The sequence below is a fragment of the Euleptes europaea genome, chromosome 18 (assembly GCF_029931775.1).
Source record: "Euleptes europaea isolate rEulEur1 chromosome 18, rEulEur1.hap1, whole genome shotgun sequence".
Taxonomy (NCBI): domain Eukaryota; kingdom Metazoa; phylum Chordata; class Lepidosauria; order Squamata; family Sphaerodactylidae; genus Euleptes; species Euleptes europaea.
In genome coordinates, this window is record NC_079329.1 from 34,224,616 (window position 1) to 34,251,505 (window position 26,890).

The 26,890-nt window shown below is 45.5% G+C and overlaps 1 protein-coding gene across 6 annotated transcripts in view; it reads left to right on the forward strand.

The window, feature by feature from the left end:
• The window catches only part of MAPT (microtubule associated protein tau), a 103,489-nt gene extending 77,788 nt beyond the window's left edge, over positions 1-25,701 (forward strand). For 5 of the 6 annotated variants that reach the window (XM_056863921.1, XM_056863922.1, XM_056863923.1 and 2 more), the window contains 7 exons: positions 450-582; positions 1,602-1,655; positions 2,712-2,977; positions 9,804-9,896; positions 16,312-16,393; positions 20,498-20,610; positions 25,372-25,701. In XM_056863921.1, the coding sequence (XP_056719899.1) occupies positions 450-582; positions 1,602-1,655; positions 2,712-2,977; positions 9,804-9,896; positions 16,312-16,393; positions 20,498-20,610; positions 25,372-25,587 (957 nt within the window). In that variant the 3' untranslated portion in view covers positions 25,588-25,701. The remainder of the gene's footprint in view (positions 1-449; positions 583-1,601; positions 1,656-2,711; positions 2,978-9,803; positions 9,897-16,311; positions 16,394-20,497; positions 20,611-25,371) is intronic. The other variant, XM_056863926.1, reaches the window with a different exon arrangement.
• The last annotated feature ends 1,189 nt before the right edge of the window (positions 25,702-26,890 follow it).

Here is a 26,890-nt window from a genome sequence, read left to right on the forward strand (position 1 = left end):
TAAAATCTCCAGGTATGTCTCAGCTCGGAGCTGGCAACCCTACCATGCCTCCCTCTCCCACACAATTTGTCTTCCTTTTTAAGTCTCTGTGCAGTGCAGTAAACAGTAAAAGGTAAAGGTCCCCTGTGCAAGCACCGGGTCATTCCTGACCCATGGGGTGACGTCACATCCCGATGTTTCCAAGGCAGACTTGTTTGCGGGGTGGTTTGCCAGTGCCTTCCCCAGTCATCTCCCCTTTACCCCCAGCGAGCTGGTACTCATTTTACCGACCTCGGAAGGATGGAAGGCTGAGTCAACCTTGAGCCGGCTACCTGAAACCGACTTCCGTCGGGATCGAACTCAGGTCGCGAGCAGAGCTTTTGACTGCAGTACTGCAGCTTAACACTCTGAGCCACGGGCTCCTAAACAGTAAACGGTAAACAGTACCTTTCCCCAAAACCTGTCACCAGGGCCCGGATATGAAAAGTGTAACGAAGATCGCCACTCCACGTCCTGCTGGAGCACAAAATCAAAAGAGCCCAGGCAACGCTTCGCGGATCCCGGCCAAAACTCCCACCATCCCCAAGACACCGCCCAGTCTCGGTAAGTGAAGAGGTTTGTTGGGTGTGTGGAAAGTGTTCCATGTGAGGTCTTAGTTCTTTGGAGAAGGCAAAGATCTATTCAAGGGGTCCCCAATGTTGTCCTCATGGGTTCCGTGGTGCCTGCCAACACCTTTCCTGGCACCCACCAATCGCTTTTAGAAAGTGGGTGGGGCTAGATGGGGCTTTTGCCCAGCTGGGCTTCTGATTAAAAGGCATCCTGTTAAACAGAGTTTCTGCCTGAAATGTTGAGGTCCTGTTAGGTGCTTGTAGACTCAAAAAGGTTGGGGACCCCTGATCTACTCTTTTAGACTTGAGGCCTCTCTTACAGACACACATGATATCAGGATTATCTTTTACCTACCGTATTGCCAAAGAATGCATTTTTTTATGAAGAGCTGCAACTTTAGGGATAGACTTTCTAGAAAAATCAGAGGTGCCTCCAGAGAGAGTGACATGAAATAGATTTGATTTAATCCTCTAAATTGAAATTGATGTGGGTCTCAGGGCAGAGATCCTAACTAAAAGTAACATGAGAAGCAGTTTTTAGTCCATCAGCATCTTAAGAGACCTTGGTGACCTGACTTTCCTAACAAGTAGACAAGAAGAAGTGTACTGCTTTGTGTATTTAACCTTTCAGAATAACACCATGGCATTTGTCCCACGGTTACATGGAGCCAGCGTGGTGTAGTGGTTAAGAGTGGTGGACTCTAATCTGGAGAACCGGGTTTGATTCCCCACTCCTCCACATGAGCGGCGGACTCTAATCTAGTGAACCGGGTTGATTTCCCACTCCTCCACATGAAGCCTGCTGGGTGACCTTGGGCTAGTCACAGTTCTCTCAGAACTCTCTCCGCCCCACCTATCTCATAAGGTGCCTGTTGTGGGGAGAGGAAGGGAAGGAGATTGTAAGCCAGTTTGAAAAAAAGGTAGAGAATTTCTTCTGTTTTGCTGAGAGCAGGTAACCCATTTAAAATATATGGTGTCACTGATTTTAATTAAGGATTATTTTTGTTCTTTCAGTTGCCAAGAAGGAGCAGAGAAGGCCCCCAAACTCAGCAGCAAAATCTGAGAGAGGTAAAAATAAAAGTAGTCTGTTTGCTTCCTGCTTCTAAAAAATTCAAAGCCATTATTCTGGTGTTGACCTAAAAACCTGCCAGTACAAGGTGCTTACATTAGTACTCTTTACTGATGGTTAAAAATAGATCTTTTCTTACAAGGCTGCTTCTAGGGTTTGTGGTATGTGTGGCTCCATAATAAAACTTCTGCTTTGCATACAGAAAGTTCGAGGTTTAATCCCTGGCATCTCCAGTTGAAAGAATGAGGAGGCAGGTTATGTGAAAGACTTCCACCTGAGACCCTGGAGAGCCACTGTTGGTTTGAGTAGACATGACAGACTTTGATAGACCAACAGTCTGATAACACAGCTTCTTATGATCTTATAAGGGGGGAGGAAGGTGATTGTTCAGTTGGTTAATCTGCTGTCAGAGAAGAAGAATGTTCATATTAGTTAAAATGTTTCAATACCATTTTTCCAAATGAAAGTCTCAATTCAAAGCTGTTTTTAGTAATTAAAGGGAACAAAAATTAAAAGTCTTTTAATTAAAAAAAAAAAAGAGATAAATGTGCAACAGACAGAGAAACGTCCTGAATCTAAACTGTCAGGTTGGTACCATTAACAGCAAAACAGCTTAGTCGAGTTCTGACTCTTTAATTTTATAAACTGCTGGAGTTGAAAAGCACAGTGAATTTTGTGCTTTAGGGGCTGTCTTGTATTTTTGCCAATTTTACAGTTCAGATATTGTGAGATAAGTGCTACTTGTATGTTTTGTTTTAGATTGGTATATGCAGAAATATACCGTATGTGAAATCTGTTGAGTACATTGCACCTAAAAGGTGCAAAGTGGTTGTGCGCCTCCTTTGTGTTTCATAGCTGATCCCCTAGTGTTTGGCTGTTGAATCCTACTTACAACAGCTACCTTTGTGGGCAGCGTGACATACTAGAACCATATTGTTCTGACAGCAATTAAGGTGTGGACTTTTATGTGAGGCCTATTGAAGAGAAGGACATTTGGTTTTGAGTCAGTAACTAATGAAATCATTTAAATATTTTTCTTTCATCTCAAATGACAGGTGAACCAGTAAAGTCTGGCGATAGAAGTGGCTACAGCAGTCCTGGTTCTCCTGGGACCCCTGGCAGCCGTTCCCGCACACCCTCCTTGCCAACTCCTCCCAACAGGGAGCCCAAGAAGGTGGCAGTGGTCCGCACCCCACCCAAATCCCCTTCTTCTGTCAAGAACCGCCTGCAGACAGCCCCCGTTCCCATGCCAGATCTAAAGAACATCAAGTCCAAGATTGGTTCCACTGACAACTTGAAGCATCAGCCGGGGGGTGGAAAGGTAAATCCTTACAGTTCCTTGCATTTCTATATGAAAACTTCTAAAAGACAACTTTGAACTTGGCACAGCTTGACCTGCTTACTTTCCCTTCCAGGCCCTACCCCCCATGAGAAGATGTGTCTTTGATGTGGTTACTCTGAGAATCTTTGCACACCGCTGCATCTCTGTAGATCACTATTGTGTACATGAGGGTTTTTAGAGTGGGGCACTATGCTAAGATTGATGTTTGAAGAGTACCAAAAGAGGGCAAATTAGACTCCCCCCCCCCCCAGACAACCAGGGAAGGAGACAGGATGGGGAAGGGCTCTTGTGGCCTGATATCTTCTTGTGCTTCCTGTCTTTCCTAAGTTTTCAAGGGGAGTATAACAGTTCTGGAGACTGCAATGCTAAGCTTCAGCTCCTGGGAAGAAAGTCCCTTTGGCATAGCCTGCTGCTGCCTTTGTGAAACTCCGCACATGTAGGCAAGGGCCGGCGTCTTGCATTCTCCCTGGAGGGCCCAACCCACAGCTGGAGAACCACGGTACCGCTGGAAATGAAAGGATCTGTCATCTTCCTAATACCACGTTAAGTTTATTGCAGTACTTTTGTTTCTTGGTTGGAACTCCACCCTGACTTCTGTTTGAGAAGAATAAGTGGCATAGTTGTTTGATGTGATGCTTGGTTGCTTTGCCACATTGGAATGAAGGGAGTACTTAGTTTTTGCAGTGGGATGCTGGGGGTGACATCTCTTTGAAAAGCATGGCATGCGAAAGTCTGGTGCGCAGGTGTGGTGTGTGATGCAGAAAGGACTCTCTGCACGTGGGCAGAGGTACGCGCTAAGCGATGTCTGCGTGAAGACAGAACACATGTGACATCCCTGCAGGTTGATCCCTGCGTGCAAAAATAAAACATTCTCTATAAAGGTTTATGCATGCCAGTCATTTTCACTGCTAAAACACCTGGAGAATTTGCTTTAATTCTTGATTTCATCCTGGATCTGTTAGACTCCTCTGCATTTGTTTTGAAGTCTGTTGATGGGTCCTGGGCAGGCAGGGCTGAGAAATGCCGCTCCTCTGTCATTGTGCGTGTTTCAGGATTGAGCCCTAGTAATGACAAATGGCTTGTAGCATACAAACAATTAAAGTCAATGCCAGGCCTTTTACAAATAAGTTCATTTAATATCAGAGTCCGGATTGAGCTAGTTTCTGGACATAACCCCCAGGCCCTGGAGCCAGGATACTTACTTGGTCCGCAGCCATCCGCGGGAAGGAAGGGTGCCAAGGAACAGACTGGCTGCCTGAGGAACCAGCCAGCAGATGCAGTGGGACACCTGGGCCAGGGAAACAGGTGAGGCCGGGCCAGACTCAAGTCTGGGGGCTATTGGGTGAATGGGGACGAGTGGATGATTGGCTCCTCAAGGACAGAGGAGGCGGGAGTAAAACCAGAGAGGGAACTAAAAGGTGAGGAAGCAGCACAACACCAGAGAGGGGGTAGAGTGTTGTTCCATGGTAGGAAATGAGGGCCCTGTGGTGCTCAGTGAATGTCCTGCCTTCACCAATTCTGAGGCCTAAGGAGCTCCAATGTGCAAGGCGCAACGGCGGGGGTGAGGAGAGCAACCTTGTGGAAGGGGGCGCTCACAGTTAGTCAAAACTATCCTCCAGAATAAACCATTTCCTGGTTTTGAAGAGGAGAAGAAGAAGAGGAGGAGGAAGAAGAAGAGTTGGTTTTTATATGCCGACTTTCTCTACCACTTAAGGGAGACTCAAACCGGCTAACAATCACCTTCCCTTCCCCTCCCTACTACAGACACCCTGTGAGGTAGGTGGGGCTGAGAGAGCTCTGACAGAGCTGTAACTTGCCCACGGTCACCCAGCTGGCTTCATATATAGGAGTGGGGAAACAAATCCAGTTCACCAAATTCGCCTCTGCTGCTCATGTGGAGGAGTGGGGAGTCAAACCCGGTTCTCCAGATTAGAGTCCACTGCTCCAAACCACCGCTCAACCACTACACCAAACACATTTGATAAAATACACTTAAAACACAAAACCAAAATTTAAAGTCACTTCTCAGTACAGCCACTAAATGTAATCAAATGCAGTACTAAATAAAACCGTCTACAACTGCCTCCTAAAGATCAAAAGTGAAGGGGGCCAGGTGTACCTCCCTGGGGAAGTGGTTCCATGATTGTGGGGCTGCCACTGAAAAGGCCTTCTCTTGTGTACTTACCAAAAGAGCTTCTTGGATTGATCGGACAATCAGGAGAGCCTTCCCCTGTGATCTTAATTCCTGGGCAGGAACATGTGGGAGAAAGACAGTCCTTCAGATAACCGGGTCCCCAGCCATGTAAGACTGTCAGAACCCGCACCTTGAATTGGGCTCGGGAACAGATCGGTAGCCAGTGTAAGTGCTGTAATATCAGGGTCAAATGCTCCTGATAGCTGGCCCCAACCATTAGTCTAGCTGCAGCATTCTGCAGTAGCTGCAACCTCTGAACACTCTTCAAGGGTAGCCCCAAGTAGAGTGCATTGCAGTCATCCAGGCTATGTGTAAATAAGGCATGGATCACCGTGGCTAGATCTGATTGAACCAGGCATGGATGCAGTTGATGCACCAGCCAAAGCTGGGCAAAAGCACTCCGAGCCACCCGGCTTTCTAAGGTGACCGCTCTGTCGAGTAGCACTCCCAAGCTGCGAACCTGGCTTTTCAAGGGGAATATAGCCTCATCTAAGAGAGGAGAGAGCTCCAGTCCCAGGTCTGCCTTTCTACTAACCCAGAGAACCTCTGTCTTGTCAAGATTAAGTTTCAGCCTGTTCACTCTCATCCAGCCCATAATTGACTCAAAGCATCGGTTCAGAACATCAACGGCATGCTTGGAATTAGGTGGGAAAGAAAGGTGGAGCTGGGTAGCATTCACATATTAGTGACACAGCAGCTGAAACCTCCTTATGGCCTCTCCCAGGATCTTCTCATAGATATTAAATAGCATGGGGGATAAGATCGAGCCCCGCGGAACTGCACAGGTCAACAACCATGGGGCAGAGCAGGGATCCCCCAGCACCACCCTCTGAGACTGCCTCCCTAGATAGTAATTGAACCACTGCAACACGGTGCCCCCCCCCCCCCCCAGTGCCGGGAGGTGGCTCAGCAGGTTGATAGCCACTGAGAGATCCAGCAGAACTAGCAGGGTCACATTCCCATTGTCTAGTTCTCGGTAAAGGTCATCAGCCAAGGTAACCAAAGCAGTCTCTGTTCCAAAAATCCCAGCCTGAAGCCAGACTGAGAAGGGTCCAGCAAACCAGTCTGTTTCAAAAGCCCCTGGAGCTGAGAAGCAACAGCCCGCTCAAGCACCTTGCCCAAGAATGAAAGATTGGAGACCGGCCAGACGTTCTCCAACATAGTAGGGCTCAGGGAGGGTTTTTCTCAGAACAGGTCTAATCACTCCCTCCTTGAACATGGAAGGAAGTGTTTACCACTCCATAGAATCACAGAGTTGGAAGGGACCACCAGGGTCATCTAGTCCAATCCCCTGCACAATGCAGGAAATTCACAACTACTTCCCCCCAACACCCCCAGTGACCCCTACTCCATGCCCAGAAGATGGCCAAGATGCCCTCCCTCTCATGATCTGCTTAAAGTCATAGAATTAGCATTGCTGACAGATGGCCATCTAACCTCAAGGAAGCATTTACCACTCCCCTTACCTACTTGGCCCAACCCCCTCTGCTTTTATCAGTCAGGAAGGGCAAGAGTCAAGATCACAGGTGGCAGGTCTCACTTCTCCAAGGATCTTGTCCACAGAGCTGAGGTATGATATCATATCTGTCCCAAGTCTGTAAAATATGAACAGTGAGGGTGTCATTTAAGACTCCTGTGGGAATTCATGAGAGGAGGATTGCAAAGCATTTAGCTGAGATGTGAAAAATGATTCTTCTGGACTCAAAGAGTCATCCTAAGCATTTCCATTGTCCATTTGGACTGTTATTTGCTGAGACAATGGAAATCAGACAGAAGAGGTAGTTTCTTAAGGTTGGTTTTGAATGGGAGTTGCAAAGCCTCTGATCATAAAAACATTTCCAAGTCACGTGGGCTAGTTGACAAAATAGAAAATTTTAGTCGGCAATACATATCTTCCAAAGAATTCTGTATATAAGGTTAACTTAGACCCTAAAGATTGCATGAGATTGCTGCTCTATGAAATTGCTTGGAGGATGACAGTAGTAAACAGGCCTCTAAGGTCATTTATGCATGGCAGTTTTACCTGAGGCTTGTTGCTGGCTGGACCCACCCTTTCCAGTTGGGAATCTCGGCTCCAGCAGTCTCCAAGCTCAAATCAAGTCCCACCTCTTTAAATGCTGCTTTGTATTTGGCTTACTTCGCAGTGTTCACTGTGAGAGAACCCACCCCCCAAACCCAATTGCCGCATAAAAAAGCATTTTAAGAACAAAATACAAAAAACGGAGCTATCTGAAAGAAAGGGTGAGGGGAGAAATGCAAGCCTCTGTTTTAAAAAGACTTTCTTTTGCTCAGAAAGAGCTCAGAGGAAGCAGGAAGCATTTGAATGCCTGCCTCTTTACATGCTGCTTTGTGATTGTCTGTGAGAGAAGCCAAACGTCTGTGGCCAGCACTTTGCCTTCTGCATGGAGATTTCAGCTGGGCTGAGTTCAGGGGAGAGGGAAGAATCGGGTTAACAGAGGAACAGGAAGGGCTGGGATTTGTGAGGGCTGGCAACTAGGTCATTTCTAATGGACGGAAAACTCATGCAGAACTCCAAGGAACAACCAAGTCAGATGGGGCAAGCATGAGTCCAAGTATCCATGCATAAATGACCTCTATCATGGTTGGAGATCTATAGTAGCACTTGAGAAAACAACATATAGTAGCTGCCAGCTTGCTCTTTCCTAGCAAGCGCCTTGTCTTCCTTTTTCCAGTAGGCTCCCTCTTGCTTTATCTGGCTGTCCTGAAGCAGGGAGTTTTCATGTCACAATATTACTTTGATTTTCACAAGTTAGTTCTCCAAAGTTTGGAGTAATGCAGGTGTGAACAGTTCTTTCTGGACTGAGAGCCCTCTCAGAAATCTGTCATGGGCCAGAGGGCTATAGCTGATTATTTTAATTTCTGCATGTGAGCTTTAAATTCGTATTCTACATCATGGCAGATGCTACAATTGTCTTGGTCAGTTAGATTCCAAAGACTTGTTGTGAAGGTTCGTAGCGGCACCAAAGATGAAACTGCACAACTCCGTTTAGCTTGGGGAGTTGTGAAGATGGCTCAGTCTGTGCTTCAGTTGCATGATTGTTTTCACCTTGGCCACTGGGTCCTGCTTCTCCAGCGGAAAGTTTCCAGAAATGAGTAGTACTATAAACGTTTGCTGACTGGTGAGAATGCGGATAACTTCCCTAATCACAGGGTTCTGTTCAAATCAGCTCATGATTCACCAGCCTGCAAGGGGAAACTTAACCCAGAATGCTTAGGCTGTACATGAATGTCATGGAATGAAAAAAAAATTCTTGATCTCCTCCCCCCCCATGATGATCCAGACATCTTGTTCTGCATCTACATAAATGTAATGTAATAAACAACCACACCACCTCTATGTACAATGTACTGCTATCACAAATATAATTCACATAGATGAGCCAACCTCATGAAATAACATTCACAAAATCATGATGTACATATGCCAAAATACAATATATCCAACCAATACATACAACAATCATACATTAAACACACTAATATCAACTATGATCCTAAATAACTATCTGCTATACAATGAAAATCCTAAAGTTACAGAACAATTCTGCATAAAGTCAGCTCAGTGTAGCTGTAGTGACTTGAATTCACCAGAACTCAGTCCGTAGGCAAATAGCTCAATCACAAGCGTGAGCAAATGACTCCAGACGAAATATAGTCCTCTAGAGGTAATCTTGCCATTTTGTAGTCATACCTCATCAGTTTCTTTTGCCCTCTGATAAATGTTTGCATATCAAAATACAGGGGAAGACGACTTCTTTTGAAACTATTGGTAACTGCCTGTTCTGGAATGAAATGTTTTTTAAATCCCCACTATCTTCCCTGAAAGAGTGTGGGACGAGGGGTGGGGTGGGGGGTGGAGCAGGGATGGGCTGTGCCTGTCTGGTGGACCCTTCAGATCACTCATTTTAGCTGCCTCTTCCGAAACGTTCCACAGCTCTGTGTCGTTTCTGTACTTCAGAGTCTCATTTTGAAAAGAGTGGATAGTCATAAGTACCTTTACCCTGCCTTGTAGATTTATGGATTCTGACCCCACTGAAATTCCTGTGGGGTTCTGCTTATCCTTTATTTCAGAACCGTGGATAGAAAGACTGCTTATAACTGAAATGCAGAGTAAAGGTACTATTGACCCTCTGCCCATTTTAAAGCTTGATAAAAAATGGGGAGGGAATTCTGACATTTCCAGAGATTTCTTCATGGTAGCAGTTTCCATTATCTTGCCGCCAAAACTTCAGCTATGTTTAGATGCAATACCTGGACATACTTTTAACCAGTTCAGGTGTTGGCACGAATATGGTGTTAGGATTTGTCATGATAGAAATGGGGTAGCTTCAAATGTGGAGTATATGCATGCTCCCCACCCCCACCCCCATGGCCACATATTCATTTCAGCCCAGGCTGCAAGTAGTTCACCTCGGCAGAGCTGAAATTTGAAGCTATCTTCAGTTCATGGAACTGGCATTCTTGTGGGGGTGGGGTGTTCCTGCTTTCTCCGACTTAGATAGCACTTACCGCATCAAGTAGAGAATCCTTTTGCATTTGTGTCTGTGGATGGGAGTGGTTGTCACTCATGTTCTTTTCTGGCTATCAAAGGTGCAGATGATTAATAAGAAGCTGGACTTTAGCCACGTCAATTCCAGGTGTGGATCAAAGGATAATATCAAACACACCGCGGGAGGAGGCAGTGTGAGTACCTTCACACCATTCCTTGCACAATAATATATAACTTACAAGTGGCATGACGTGCATTAACCACTAAAGCGCCAATGCGATCTGCACAGCCAGATGGCTATTGGTGATGTGCCGTGAATTAATCTGTTTCCAATGAAGGTGTGGCTACACTAAACCTCCAGCGTGATCTGTGTGTGTGTGTGTGGGGGGAATGTATTGGCGGAGCTTATAGTGTATTAATTTGGAGACAAAGATTCCTTTAAGTTTGCTGTTGTCTAGATCAAGGGTCTCCAACCTTTTTGAGCCTGTGGGTACATTTGGAATTCTGACACGGTGTGGTGGGCACAGCAACAAAATGGCTGCCACAGGAGGCAGAGCCAGCCACAAAATGATTGCCACAGCTTAACTTCAGCTGCACAATGCAGATCCTTGGGTGGCAGCTGCTGTCAAAGCAGTATTTTTTAAAATCTGCCCAGCCAATCAGAAGCCTTGTTGGGCAGAAGCCCCACCCACTTCCTAAAATGTTTGGCAAGCACCAGAAAAAGTGTTGGCGAGTGCCATGGCGCCCATGGGCACCACCTTGGGGAACCCTGGTCTAGATGCCAGTTCCAGTGCAAAAAGAATGCCTTTATGCAAATGAGCTTTTAGGTGTAACTTGATTACAATTTCCAGTGTATCTTCAAAGCGGCTGTTAAGCCTGTTATGCTACCGGTAGTTTATTACTTATCTTTACCAGACAGCAGCTAGATTAAATGGTAATCTGATTTTAATTTTGATAAGTTTTTATATCGTATTTTATCTGAAATGCTATATGATTGCTACATATAGTGTGTATTTATTGGTCTTTGACCGCAAATAAAATTCATTCGTGAGAACATACAGGAACGTGTGAAATCAATGGCGTAATGAAAGATCTTATAGAAGAATATAAATCACAACTGAATAAAAAAGGGGTAAGTGTTTCTGTCTTTGCCTTTCCACATGGGCAGACTCTCTGTTTGATCGAGGTATTTAAGAATCTGCCAAATAATTCATTGAGGGGTAAGGCATTATGTCTGGCCAAGAAGAAAAGTCTTTGAAATGTTGGGAAGGTTAAGAATTAAAGATAATATGAAAGCACTGGAAAAGATGGGGTGCTCTGTCCCCAGAAGGAGGTGCACATTTCCTTTTGGCATTACCACATAGTTCAAGATGATCCCTCTGTTCTAAATCTGAGTATCTTATTCGTTACTAAAGGGAGGTCCAAGGCAAAGCTTGGAAGTCTTTTGTCTACTGTCTTTGTCCAAGAAGACACAAAAGGGTCAAGCTCAGTCCATTTTAAAAGATCAGGAAGAAAATTCTGATCTAATAGAAAAAAATCTGACTTTCACCTCAGCTTTCCATGCTAAGAGGGAGATGGAGCCAAGACCAGCCTCTAAATATAAGTTAGAGTTTGAAATACAATTAGGTGCTTGAATGATGACACATAATAAAAGAAGATCTTATAGAAGTTTCAATTTTAGAGGTAAGAGTAGGAAATCAAACTGGGGCTCCGTAAAGCAGAAAAGATCTGTTTTTTGGCTTATACACTTCCAGAGCTAATGGAATAGATTGCCCTCCTGAATGATAAAATAATCTTATAATTGCAGCTAAGTGTACGTTAGTAGACTCAAGAAGATGAAAATAAAGAGATTTCCTCTTATTGGAAGAGGCAAAGTAGAAGCTGAAGTTCGACATTGCTTAGTCCTATGCCCATCCAGAACAATGTGATTTATTTTCTGTCGTAATGGGTATTTCTAAAAACACATGATTTTTGATTTAGCATAATTAATAGTTAGCAGATTGTCATGATGGTATGAGGCAAAAGCTTGGAGAACCCCACCCTCGAGCAGGAAAGAAGGGCTGAGTTGTCTGCATAAAGTAAAATTGGTATTGAATGAGCAGCCAAACTGGGAGCGTGGAAATAGTTGGCTTGCAATTTATTAGGTAAATCATGTAGATAGAGATTGAATAGATCGGGGCCAGGATGTGTCCCTGTCTAACAACTTTTGTAACTGGGACCAGATTTGAGAAATAACCAGTCTAGATATATAGATATCAAGCTCCCTGGAGATGTCCTGACCTAACTAACTGAGATTAAAGGAAGATGCTAAAGCAGGATACGTAGCTGGTAGAAAAGATGAAAAGTCCTGTGCAGTCTTGGAGCACATGTGGTTGTTTGGAAGTGGTTAGGCACATAGGTGAACAAGCTCTATCAGTCACACACACACACATATGCACACAAAAGGTGATCCCAATTCTTCATTAAGGAAAGACAGATTCTGTGTTCCAAATCATGTGAATTAGGTTTTTTTTAACTCTGCCTTACATTTCACAACTTGGGTTTTTTCACAAATGTGAACACATGAACCTGCCTTCTACTGAATCAGACCCTTGGTCCATCAAAGTCAGTATTGTCTACTCAGACTGGCAGTGGCTCTCCAGGATCTCAGGCAGAGGTCTTTCACCTCACCTACCAGCCTAGTCCCTTTAACTGGAGATGCTGGGGATTGAACCTGGGACCTTATGCATGCCAAGCAGATGCTCTACCACTGAGCCACGGCTCTTCCCCAGAATGTGCATGAATGTCAGCGTGTGTTTGGGAAGCAGAGGGGAATGTAAAGAAGGAAAGGGTATGTGGAGTTTGATGTCTAATAGGAGGCGGTCGCCATGAGAGGAGAAAAAAAGGTAAGCACATGGCATAGAAACTCTGTCTACTGAACGCTGGAAAAGGTGGCCAGCCAAAGTCTGGCTTCTGAGCTTTCACCAGACACGCTCCTCCGGTTTCTGCACTTTCTTGGCATTCCAGAAGGCTAGAGGTTTGCTTTTAAATAACAACAGAGGGCTCTCGGAGTGCCTAATCATGTCTGAAGGACCACATTTAAAGTTTGCAGGTTTATTCAGGGGCACATGATACATACAACCATGTGCATGGTATGCCATGAACCTGTCAGAACACATGTTCCATGGTGTTCTTTGCAAAGCAGCAAGGAATGTGTAGAGAATAAATTCCACAGATTTCCATAAAATTACTTAGCTTGCGTAATTTATTCTGTTCACTATAGTCAGTTTGTTTTGTCTTGGGTGTTGACAAAACAACTTGTCTTGGATGTTGACCCAAAAATATCTCATACGTTGGTGTTTGTGTTTGGTACCCATAGGCTCAAAAAAATTGGGGACCCCTGGTCTGTAGAGTTCCCCCTTTTGGCGTATAAACTGGGTAATCCTGTCAGGACAAAGGTGGTTGTTGTTGCAAAGTACCCTGCAGCATCTAGATCCTTACTTCCTATGCCATCTTCTGGGCATGGAGTAGGGGTCACTGGGGGTGTGGGGGGAGGTAGTTGTGAATTTCCAGCATTGTGCGGGGGGGGGGGTTGGACTAGATGACCCTGGTGGTCCCTTCCAACGCTGATTCCCTTCCCCTCTCCAAAGGGCCAGATGCTAAGAACTACGCAAAGCTCCAGACACTTGGAGCAATAGCCTGCTCAGTAATTCTACTGGAAGTGCAAACTGGAAAATAATGTCAGGGATGCTGAGGGGGACTGTAGTAAGGAAGGTGGTGGCTTGATACTGAGTGAAGAAGCTGACGGGATCCAATGCACAGTCTCTTTCCTTCCCCCACCCTTTGCAAAACTTAAATTTCTGGGAACAGGACTGGTTTTAAGAGGTCTTGTTGATAGCAATTCTGTCCTACCAGTCCTCTCCTCTGAGTGTGGAGCCTTCCAATGAAAAGTACTCTGTGCTTAGCTGAGCAGAATGGTTGAGTACTGCCTGCGTACGGTCTGAATAAAAAGGTTGTTGATGCAGCTCAAACAATTTCACTGGCCACCTTATTCTTCTGAAACCTGCCTGGAGTTTTAAGCCCCCTAAAAACATACTGCTGTATCTTCTGGCAGGAGTGGTGGTCATCCACTCGTTGGTCATCCACTAGTCAAAATGAACACTAGTCCTGATGTATACCTATTCTCTCCAGTATCAGAGAAGCATGCCTGTTATATTAGGCGCTGTGAAACACAGGCAGGATAATACTGCTGCAGTTGTCTTGTTTGTGGGCTTCCTAGAGGCACCTGGTTGGCCACTGTGTGGACAGACTGCTGGACTTGATGGTCTTGGCCTGATCCAGCAGGGCTTTTCTTATGTTCTCATGGTAGAGTCTAGTGAGTATGGTTCTTCATGACCCGGCTGGTCTGGAGTTCAGACATCCCATTCCTGCTTTTGTCTCGGGAATGAGCTATTGGTCCCTTTTTGCTTTCCTTCTCCATAGCTTGCACAGTTGCTAAACGGACTTTGCCTTAGATCTAAAAACTGAGTTCCCTATCTGTTTCCTTTTCCTGGCATCTTTCCTAAAGGATAGCCCAGTCCATTGGCCCATTAGCTAGCCAGTGGGAGAGAAGCCAGAAAAGATTCTAGCCTTTCCAGGCTGCAAGTAGAAAAGGACGTCTGGAATTGGGACCTCTGAAATTACCCTCTAGACTGAAGCAGGTAGTATAGGCGTGTGCATTGGGGGACATCTCAGTTCACATTCCTGGGGATCTGGGAGAGATGCTAGGCCAGCTTCTGATAAAGCTGTGATTGATGACCAGGCACTGGGGGGTAACCAAAGACATGTGCAAGTTGCCCAGCTCAGAATGTCCAATTTGGCCATGGTGAACGGAGGAGGATTGGAGTTGGTTTTTATATGCTGACTTTCTTTACTACTTAAGGATCAAACCAGCTTACAATCACCTTCCCTTCCCCTCCCCACAACAGACACCCTGTGAGGTAGGTGGGGCTGAGAGAGTGTGACTAGCCCAAGGTCAGCCAGCTGGCTTCATGTGTAGGAGTTGGGAGATAAATCCAGTTCACCAGATTAGCCTCTGCCGCTCATGTGGAGGGGTGGGGAATCAAACCTGGTTCTCCAGATCAGAGTCCACTGCTCCAAGGTGTATCCTTTGACAAGCTGCTCCAAACAGATGGGTAGAGAGTATCTCCCCCTCCCCCACAGCCTTGAAGAATTTGTCATTTGTCTCTGCTTCAATTGTGGTGCTTTCTATGATGTTTCTCATGATTGTTATAAACCAGTAACTGCTAATCCAATTATTTTTGCGCATCTTATGTTTTGATGTTTAAGATCCATGGTACTCCCCCTCCCCCCATGTACATGCCACTAATTAAGTAACGTGGTTTGCTGCGTGTAACAGTAATTATTTTTAAATGGCTCACTCATAGCATCCCTTGTGTTTGGTGTGCAGCATATCTCATTCCAATACCTGAAGTTTGTAATCTCTAAAACATATGTAGGGTTATTTTACGGGGTAGTGGTGGTGGGGAGAGATGGATAATGAATTTGATTCATCAGAACTGACAGGCTTGCATGCATTCAGGCTTTGTTTTCTTTTGGGGGGGGGAATGAATTCTTGCCACAGTATGGTTATAATCCCCGCATTGTTCCAGATAACCTTTCTTTTACAATTTTAAAAAGAATATATATATATATATATATTATAAAGCAACCCCTTTTCATTGCACATTGACTATTTCTGTTCTTTCAGTTTTTGTGGACATAAGCCTTAAGTTTTACATCAGAAAAGGTATTTAATTTTGTTTGTTTTTTACACCCCCCGGTAGCCTCTTTTATTTGATTACACACTTTCTCCCTTTTCCCACTGTCACCTTAAGCAACTTTCGATTGCTTTTCCACTTCTGTCCTCTGGAGATGCGATTAAAAAAATTTGTGCATGCTGTGGAAATGCAATAAGGATAATGTGACTTACAGCCACATGTGGTGGTTCTGCAAGGGAAATTTTAAGTTCTTACCAATAAAAGTGGTTACAGCAATAAAACAGATGGTTTCCTCCTTACCTTTTGAAATATGCAACTTATTCCACCAATCTGATCAGTGGAAAGGTTATGTCTAACTTTTTCTTGTTAACCACTGCAGTTGAAACTACATTCCACTGAAAGCAGGAAGAAATTCCTGAAGTTGATAGTTTGCAAAAATCTGGAATAATGTGATCAACATATATTAGAGCCAAGGAAAGACTGAAATGTATTTCCCCCCTTAAGAGGATCATACTTAATTAACTTTTGGGATAGGCAATAATGCTGATTTGGAAGCTTTATATGATACCTTGTAAAAAGGCATCCACTTTTATATGCTGGTCCTTGTTACTTTGAGCTTGCAAAAGCAGTTCTTAAAAATCAGAGTCTGTGCATGCTGGCTTTCTGGGAAGAATTTCCTTCAATGCTCCACAGTTTCTGGTGAAAACTTTCCTTTTGCCTGTGCGTGGTTGATTAACTTCACAGAGGGCTTTTCAAACTGATCCAGCGTGGTGTCTGTCTCACTTTTTGCACATCTCGGCGGGCTCTTTTAAAAATTTTGAAATCCCAACCCCAAAGAAACAGTGTGTACTTCTTCTCTTTATCCTCACAGATACAAATTGTTTATAAGCCGGTGGACCTCAGCCATGTGACGTCTAAATGTGGTTCCTTGGACAATATTCATCATAAGCCAGGTACTCTTGATGTCTGCATGTCTCTCTCTCTTTTAAAGCATATGCTTACTCCAGACCCTTTTTTATTTGGGGTGGGGTGGGGTCAGAAGCATTTTTCTTTATATATATATGTGTGTGTGTGTGTGTTTATTTTGTGATTTATAGCCTGCCCTCCCCAGCCGAAGCCGGCTCAGGGCGTGTGTGCGTGTGTTAAGTGCCGTCAAGTCGCTTCCGACTCATGGCGACCCTATGAATCAATGTCCTCTAAAACGTCCTATCAAGTTCTTGTAGGTTATCCGGGCTGTGTGACCGTGGTCTTGGTATTTTCTTTCCTGACGTTTCGCCAGCAGCTGTGGCAGGCATCTTCAGAGAAGATTCCTGCCACAGCTGCTGGCGAAACGTCAGGAAAGAAAATACCAAGACCACGGTCACACAGCCCGGATAACCTACAAGAACCAATGAACTCTGACCGTGAAAGCCTTCGACAATGTCCTATCAAGTCTTGCAAATTGAGGACTGTGGCTTTCTTTGTCGAGTCAATCCATCTCTTGTTGGGTCTTCCTCTTTTCCTGCTGCCTTCAACTTTTCCTAGCATGACTGTCTTTTCCAGTGACTCTTGTCTTCTCATAATGTGACCAAAGGACAATAGCCTCAGTTTAGTCATTTTAGTTTCTAGGGTCAGTTCAGGCTTGATTTGATCTATAACCTACTTATTTGTTTTTTGGGCAGTCCATGGTATCCGTAACACTCTCCTCCAACACCACATTTCAAAGGAATCTACTTTCTTCCTGTCAGCTTTCTTCATTGTCCAGTTTTCACACCCATACATAGTAATAGGGAATACGATGGCATGAATTAACTTAATCTTGGTGGCCAGTGACACATCCGTACACTTCAGAATCTTTTCTAGCTCCTTCATGGCTGCCCTTCCCAGTCTCAATCTCCTTCTGATTTCTTGGCTGCAGTCTCAGGGCGGGTAACATCATACAATTACAATAATATAATCAACAATAAAATTAGCCAATAAACTGAATTTAAAACAATAAAATCCAAATTCAGAACTTAAAACTACAAAATAACGGATGGCTCCTAGACACTGTTCATGTTGCCAAATGTATGCAGCAGGTTACCCCTCAGTTGACATTAATATATCCACAGTGAGGGGGATAGGGAGGCCAGCAGATGATGATATTCGCTGCTGTCCTCAGCCATAGGCCTGGCGGAATAGCTCTGTCTTGCAAGCCCTGCGGAACTCTTTGAGGTCCCGCAGGGCCCTGATGTCACCACACAGAGCATTCCACCAGGCTGGCGCCAGGGCCGAAAAGTACAGCTGCACACTCTTAGGGACAGGGATTACCAGTAAATTGTTATCAGATAACCATAACGATCTTTGGGGGGTATACCAGGAGAGGCGGTTCCGAAGATACGAAAATCCCAGGCTGTGTAAGGTCCCAGGCCATGTATATATATATGTGTGTGTGTGTGTGTGTGTGTGTATTTTGCAAATTGTGGGACAGCAAAGGGGAGATGAGAGAGGAAAGGAAGAAGCAAATAGAGAAGAACAATAGAATGGCTACTGAGAGAGTGAGACACTGCTTCCCGCATAATGCTTGCCTCTGCTAGAGTGACTTCTGAGATCAAGTTGATGCCTGTAGAAAATGTTAGATTGGGTGGGGCCTTCTACAGAACCGACTTGTAAAGGAGTGAGAAGGGCTAGATTCCTGTTCCCTCTTGCTAGAAAAATACCCTGTCTGCCTATCCAATTACTTGCTGAATGGCATAGAATTATGAATTCCTCTGGCCAAAGAGACCCTGGTGGTGGTCCAGGCAGTGATGGCACAACAACCCCTGGGGATCTTCCCAGTGGACCCTGACATCCTTCTACAGGCTCCCCTGTTCTATCCTGCTCTGGGATGGGCTTCACCCTTTCTCATGGAAAATAAAAGGAGTGACAGTAGGAAAGGTCTCCAGGCAGGCTTTCTGAAAGCCCTCAACCCATGAAATCTTCCACTGGCAGAGTTGGGGGAAGAAAACCAGCACAGTTCCTGCAGAGGCCTTAGAGGTCCACCACGACCTTCAGGAGAGAATGCATCTGGTGCCAGGCACGGATGCTTCATGGGCTCCCTGTCCTGTTGCAGAAGACCCACCTGTTAGGCACAGTCAGCTACAGCCCTCCCCAAGGGAAGCAGCCCCAGCCACTTCTCACGCTCAGCATGGTCTCCTTCCATGGATTCTCCACAGGGTTCTGCTCGGTTCTACTCAGACCTCTCTTGAGACCTTGAGATCTGCTGCACTGTGAGTTAGGCATTCCAAGCAGCTTCACGTGCCCTCAGCCTCAGCAGGGAGGGCTTCAGAGCTCTTTCCTCAGGCTCAGAGATGAGCTTTGCTCCCTTCAGGGGGATTGGGTGACCTGACACACCAAGCCCTCTTTCCTGCCATCTGTTAATTCTTCGTTCCCTGGGCCCAGGACAGCTATCTGTCTTCAGTCTGTAGTCATCCCAGCCATCCTGTGGAATAGGTCTAGCATACGTCAGAGGCCCAGGGAATGCCCCATATCTACCTAAAAGTGGTGAGAGCCAGAGTGGTGTAGTGGTTAAGAGCGGTGAACTCTTAATCTGGTGAACCGGGTTGGTTTCCCCACTCTTCCACATGCAGCTAGCTGGGTGACCTTGGGCTAGTCACAGCTCTCTTAGAACTCTCTCAGCCCCACCTACCTCACAAGGTGCTTGTTGTGGGGAGAGGAATGGAAGGAGTCTGTAAGCTGGTTTGATTCTCCTTAAAAGGTAGAGAAAATCTGCATATAAAAACCAACTCTTCCCCTTCCCCTCCTCTGGTTAAAGGAGAACGAAATATCAGATGTGAAGGTTTCTTCGCATCAGTGGATTGGAAGGTCGGGAGAGTTCTGTCAGTCTAGACTTAGGGGGTTACCGCACTTTGTATTCCCAGCGATGTATTAAGAATTTGAAAATGTTATAAAAAACATCACTTTAAAAGGGTTTTTGGATACTACGGCTTATAAATGGTTGGAAAACATCTTCACAGCTAAAGGGGCCAAACAAAGTGCGAACAATATTTTTTAAAACGTTTTCAAACTCTTAATACATCTCTGGGAATACAAGTGCAGTAACCCCCTTAGTATTTATGACCTTAGTAGATGTGGTTCCTGCAAGATTGCTGTCACTTAAATTGCAGCATGTTCAACTGTCAGCATTAACTTTTGATGCAAACGGAATTACACACCAAAGTCAATGTTAGTGGCTGACAAAAAGAAAGGGGAAATTCCTTCCCCGTTACAGCTCTAGCTTACATGAGAGGCATCCACTAAATCGCTGCAACTGAAATGTTTCTGTTACAAGCCAATTTTGTCCAGCGTGTTCCGGCACTCCACTGTTGTCTACACTATCCAACTATTGCTTTACTATTTCAGAACTGGTAGAGATGGCCCTGTTTCAAATAGACTATTGCTACTACTTTTGGTGATTGATGCTGTAAGGAATATGGGTGTATAATTCAATTTGATCAGTCTGTGATGGGGTCCCCAACATGGTGCCTGTGGGCATCATGGCACCCGCCGACACCATTCCTGGTGCCTGCCAAATGTTGTTAGAAAGTGGATGGGGCCAGGGGAGGGGCTCCTGTCCAGCAGGGCTTTTGATTGGCCATTGGAGATCTGATGGGCTGTGCAGATTAAAATTGCATTGTTTTGGAGGCAGCTGCCACCCAAGTGCTGATTTTATTCTCTCTCACACTCCTTTTTCTCAGTGTATTTTTTAAAAATTCCTCCTCTTGTCCCCTGCACGGGAGTTTCCTCTGTGTGTGGCTTCTCCTCCTCCTGCAGTGGCCATTTTGTGGCCGCACTCCCCACCCGCGGATAGAATTCCAAAGGCGTCTAAGGTTGGGGCCCCTGGTCTATGAAATACCAAGTTGGGTGAGAAATTTTATTCTGCTCAGTGAATTTGCAGGGTGTTTTTTTTTTTTTGTCTTCTAATGTGGGCTTTAGGTTTAGCACACAGGGGTAACTCCGTTACCGGCTCCAAGAATAAGAAATGCATTAAAAAGAGACAGGGGGCTTTCTGCAGCAGGCAGTGTTGCAGTCTGATAATCCTGCCCTGGTTTCTGCCCTAGGTGGTGGGCAGGTGGAAGTGAAATCAGAGAAACTGGACTTCAAAGAGAAGGTGCAATCGAAAATTGGGTCGCTAGATAACATCACTCATGTTCCTGGAGGAGGAAATAAAAAGGTAAAAGTTAATCTCTTTTGGTTCTCTGTGAAGGAGGGGAAGGGCTCCCCAAAAGTAGTTAAAAGGTGAGAGATTGCTTTTTGCTGCACACTGTGATATCTCTTTCAAATCTCCTCTGTGCCTTGGGGCCTTGCTGATGTGGATCTTGCATTTTTTTAAAACAATCTGCTTTTTATTGCCCTTGTAGAGACCCCAGTTCTCAACAAGTGTGATTCTTTAACCTGCCTACTGCCTGCTAGAGACCTTGGCAAACACACAAAGGCCCAAAGTCACATTTTAGAGCCCTGGTGCTGACTTCTCCCCCAATGGGGGCAGTTGGGAGAAGCAAAGTTATGTGTAAAGAGGTGCTTTTTTTTCTTTTTGGGTATTAAAGTGCATGTTTTGTATTTGTACAGCTGGTTCCTAAAGTAGCAGCAGCTGTTGAAAGGGCTGGCTGATAGTTTTTATTGGTTTTTATCATCTCTAAATTTTCCCTGTTTAAGTGTGTTTGGTCCTGCCTGATCAAACATCCCCCTTCAAACTCACGTGTATCCGAAAAGGCAGCTGAAGGGTACATAGAGATGTACCTAAAAGAAGAAGAGTTTTCTACACACTGGAGGGCACTTTCACACATGCCGAATAATGCACTTTCAGTCCACTTTCAGTGTACTTTAACGATTGTTTGCAAGTGGATTTTGCCATTTCACACAGTAAAATCCAGCTTCAAAGTGCATTGAAAGTGGATTGAAAGTGCATTATTCAGCATGTGTGAAAGTGCCCTGAAAGTAATGTGGCTGCCAACCATTCTTACTCCTTTCCAAGGCTGAGCTCAAGGAAAACTTGTTCTGAGAGTGAAAAGCAGATGTTGGCTCTGCGTCGTCTTGATTGGATATCTGGGGACTTTCCACCTTGGCCCTTCCCCAGAGCATTTTTGCAAGTTAAAAAATTAAAAAGACTAAAGGAACTTTGGATCACTTAAATGTGCAGGAGGCTCTTGGAGATATTTTTTCCAAGGCAGCCAGTCCATAGAGTTGGGGGTGGGGCTCAGGGAGCTGCTTCACCTCCAAACACTGATTAAATTGATGTAAGTTTGATTTGCAGCCTTAAGGAAGAGAGGAGGGGGGTCTCCCTGCTGGATCATCCCCTGAGCCGCCACCTGCGTTTAGGTATTCTTGTCTGCACCCAAAAAGAGGTGGGGGCTCTGACGTTTGAAATGTGTGTGAGAGGCGGTCATTTTTCTGCCCCTCTGCTGCATGAGATTCCATAGCCAAGTCATAAGTCTGACCTTCCATTTCCTATATATTCTTGAGATCCATTTCAAATATCAAGCCCCTGCCTCACTCTCCAGCTCTGGAGAGATTGAAGATTAATTAATTAATTGAAGAATCTGAAATGAATAAGCAGGAGAGGGAGAATTCCTCCCATGCCCCCCCCCCAACCTGCTTCCCAGATGGGCAAGGAAGCTGGAAGGGCCAGAGCAGCCCATTCTGCCCATTGAGGGCAGCCAATGGGAAATGGGTGGAGCCCTGGACCGGCACAGGTGCTCAGTCACGGTGCTGGGCCCCTCCTCAGGGAGGTCACTGGGCTGTGCCTAAAAGTAAGCTGCGCGCATAAGCCTGGTCTCGATTCACATTAGGATTGCTGACTTTTCAACTGGGCACCGGAGCTCTGCCGTGACCTGCAGCTTGAGGTGAAGATGGTAGCTGGAGGTGCATTTATCTCCCCGACGCAAAAAGCTTCAAGCTGCTGCAAAAAGCACGAGAACAGTTGCAGCCGTTTCTTTCTTTCTCCATTCAGAGCTTTGTTTTTTGGCACAATGGTTTTGAAACACCTTTCTGTTTTTAACCGGGTTGGGGGGGAGTGATCTGGGGATGCCAGCAGTTCTTTTTCTCTGTCTGTATCTGCCTCATCTGTTGTGCCTGCCTCGGGGAGGGAGGCTCTACTCACGTGCATTTCAGCCCTTTCCTGTCAGACACATCTCATTGTGATAACCTTGGAAAACTTTCTAGCTCTCATTGGCTCCTTCCAGGAAGTGCACTGGCTTCTGAGGGGAGAACTTCTCTGCTTCCTTATCCTTCTCTCACTGCCATCCACACATCTTCTGGACCTGAGCATTCTTCTGAGCATCTTTCACCCCTCTTTGCCGCTTTTTTCTCCTGTTTCCATTTCCTGGACCAAAGTTGGACAATCTTGGGTATCTGAGGAAGAAAGTCGTTGTCAGGGCCTGTGAGCAGGAGAGGACGTAAACATGATTTTGGACTCCAATGTGTTGTAGACATAGGGAGTAGGAACAAGTGAAAGGGGGCAGATGAAAGAGAGAGGGTGGGGAAATTCATAAGGATGGCTAAGTTAACGTAGATGATAGAAAATAGGAAATTGCTTTTTTTCCCTGAGGGAAGTTAAAACTTTGAAACATTATATTGGTGAATACATGAACACATGAAGCTGCCTTATACTGAATTAGACCATCAAGGTCCATCAAAGTCAGGATTGTCTACTCAGATTGGCAGCAGCTCTCCAGGATTTTAGGCAGAGGTCTTTCACATCACCTGCCTGCCTAATCCCTTTAACTGGAGATGCCAGGGATTGAACCTGGGACCTTCTGCATGCCAAGCAGATGCTCTACCACTGAGCCACGGCCCTTCCCCAATGTGAATGTGGTGTGGCTGACCTGTCAGAGCTGAGGCATCCAGAATGGTCCTGGCTCTCCTCAGCATGAGTCAGAAGACCTCATCTGGAATCCTGTGTCCAAATCGGTGCTATACTTCAAGGAAGCGGCAGACAAGTTGAAACTGATTTAGATGGTCATGGTCAGGACATGAGACATACAAGACAAAGGTTGAAGGAGCTGGGTGCATGTTTAGCCTGGAGAAGACTGAAGGGAGACATGATTGCCCTCTTCATGGAAGAGGACGACGACCTACTCTTTGCTCCTCCACAGGGCAAGGCTAGGTCTAAGGAGCTTGCTGTAAGTGGGTAGATTTCAGGTGAACATTAGGAGAAACTTCTTAACTAGATGGCCTAAAATGAAACTAATTATTGGGGGGTTTACAGATTCTGAAGGCAAAAGTGTAGGAGGGTAAATTGCATGACCTTAACCCTGCTTTGCTCTCAGCTAAACTGAGCAAGCCATATATACCATTCAGATGTGTGTAGAAGTGGAAAAGCTGCAGCCAGTCCATGAGGGATGGGGGGCTGATAGACATCTGCCTCCCACTCCCAACCTGCTTCTGGGAGAAACTGCTTCTATGTTTTAAAAGAGTGGTATGTAGATCCTCAGAATACTTACAAGTTCCTCAGACTGTTTACTTGCAAAACCTTATAAATGCTGCAAGCATCCTCTACATTCTAGTTAATTATAGCTGCGGGTTAATGACCCCTGGTCAGACCAGCAAGGTGGATTGGCGAGTGGGCCTCCACAACCATTCTGTAAGTGGGTTTGTTTGTTTAGTTCCAGATCTGTCCTTTGGATTGCTCCAAGTACACACCAGTGCTCTGTAGATCTGTCCCTAGCTCTGTCTCTCTCCATCTCCGGGTTTCTGTAGTCTATACACAACAGTTGTGTTTCTGATGCTCCTCCTCCAGTTCTGAATGTCCCTCCCTCCCCATTGAAGATATTTGATTTCATGTCATCTTATTTGACGATGCTATTTTGCATCCCACTGACCTTCTCCACCCACATGCAGAGAGAGAAGGGCAAGGAAGACAAGAATGGTGCACAAAACTGCCCCCATAAGGCTGGGCTTCCTTCCCCCATCACGGAGCCCCCCATGCCTGAGGAGAGCCCACTCCCCGACTTGCACCCATGTGATGCCAGTAAGTAGTTACCTGTTGTCATGAGCTTTGTGAGAGCAGGAGGGGAACTGGAAACCCTAAAGGTTGAGGGTGTGGGGAGGGAAGGCACCGTACCAGATCTTTGGGATTGGTGTGGATAAGAAGATAAAGCTTTGTACTGCTGATGGGAAGAGTATTCCTCAAAGGTTCTGTGGGATTTCACCTTTCTTCCCATTAGTAATCTAATCCATTGCTGGCTGCTGGAGGTTTCTTCTAGGACATCATGGCTTCTAAGTGGGGCCTCCCAGATGAGTAAGACATTATGTAGAATTTGAACAGGTTCTATTTCGCCTGCTGGTTATATTGCAGTGGGGGGAAGAGGCTGCTTCCATCTTCCTTTTAGGAACAAAGATCTATGTTTATGCATGTTTAAAATTGTTGTTGTTGTTATTATTATTATTATTATTGCTGCTGCTGCTTATAACCTGCCCTCCCCAGCAATACCGGGTTCAGGGTGGCTTCCAACAGAATGTATACAATCAATCATATAAATACATCAACATTAAAACATACAAGTAAAAGCTTAAAGCCAAGACCAATTTATGGAGTAGTTAAACACAACCTGGGATTTCCACTTCAAGTACTCATGTTTTTACTTAAATGAAACTACTCATTTGCTCCAATGGCCTGGAGCAGCAAGGAATCGAGTCTTGTCTCACAGTGGCAGGAAAGCAAGTTCCTTTTCAGATCTGGGTGGGGATCACACACTGACATTTGGGATCCTGGATCTTCCTCATTCTGAGCAACCATCAGCATGTTTTGCCAAAGCGGCAGCCCACGGAAGAGGAGCTGCTGCGTGAGCCACTTCGGGGTGCCAAACAACTGCCGGCTGTGATGCGGGGCCATGGGGGTGTTGTGGGTGGGGCACGGGGAGAGCAAAAAGGCGCCGAGTCCCTCTCCTTTCTGACCTCCTTCCTTGGCCTCATCTGCCATCTGGTCTCATTCCAGATTGAAAGCCACAAGCTGACCTTCCGCGAGAATGCCAAAGCCAAGACTGATCACGGAGCTGAAATTGTCTACAAGTCACCCACCATTTCTGGAGAGGCTTCCCCGCGTCGCCTTAGCAATGTCTCCTCCACTGGAAGTATCAACATGGTGGACTCCCCGCAACTGGCCACGTTGGCTGACGAAGTGTCTGCTTCTCTGGCCAAGCAGGGCTTGTGATTGCGATAAATGGGCGGAGAGAATTAAGAAGAGAAGAATCCAATCTGGCCTTTCTTCCTCTGTTCCTTTTATATCTGCATCTCCCCTTCCCCAAATCATTCCTTTTTTCCCCCATTGACAGGCTCTTTTAACTTGCTCTCTTCTCTCCCCCCACCCCCTTTTCCCATTCACTCATCTCTAGCCCAAGGACTTCAAAATTAGTGATGGCTTGGAAACCATGATTCATACTCTGTTTCAAATTACTTTAGCCTAGACTAGGGTTCTCCTCTGAGCTTATCAGAAAGTGGGCAGGGCTATTGTAAGGTAGGGCTTGTTATTGGCTTCCCTCTTTCAAAGGAAAGGGTTTTCCATGGCTGTAGTAGCATCTGCAGCTGTTGGGGAATCAGGAAGACTGGTAAGCACCTGATCTTCTGGTTCTCTCTTCAGGCTTTCCTCCTTTTTACCCCCCCCTTCCTCTTTCTCTTTTCTTCCTTCACCTTGTGCTTTCTTTTGTTTCCCTTTCTGTGATTCTTTTGCAAAGTGAGGAGGGGAGAGGATTATGTTTGGCTGTCTCCTGCACCAGACATTTTGGCTTGACGCTCACCACCTCCTCTCAAAATTCCAAAGGTTCCCTACAGTCTCAAAAAAGTCAGGGACCGCTGGTCTAGACAGACATCCTTTCACTACTTGCCCCTAACAAAAGGAAGGTTCCTGGGTAAAGCTGCAAATGTGAATCTTGAATAAGAGGATGGGTGTCTGCTACTGTGGATGTGCCAGGCAAATGCATCCTCATGAAGACAAAAGACGAGCCCTGTGGCCCCCTTCCCTCCTATAACATATTCCTGTGTTGGGGCAGGGGTAGCTTTCAACCTTATGCACAATTTTCAGTGCATAATGTCATCTCCTGCCGGAAGACACAAGGCATTCTGTACAGCTTTTGCAGGCTCTCACAATTGGAAGGGGCAGGGGCAAAGTTTCTGTGGATCTGCATCGATAATTCCCTTTCTTACTTTGTACCTTGGGAGTTTCCCTAATGTGATTTGACTGCATGCATATTATTCTGGGCTATGGCAATATTTTATTTAACTAAAAGGTCTCTCTCTGCCTGCTGCTGTATCCACCAGCCCACACTGAATGTTAAAGTCCTTAAGTCCCTTAAGCTATATAGTTCACAGATGGAAATATATAGTAGGAGGCACGATGGACACTTACCTTGTTCTCTCCCCCCCCCATAAAATTAATGCAATTAATTTAGGGATATTGCCTTTAATTCTTACCCAGGACAGCTGCTGCTGTATTTAGCTCTCCTTCATTCCTTTACTAT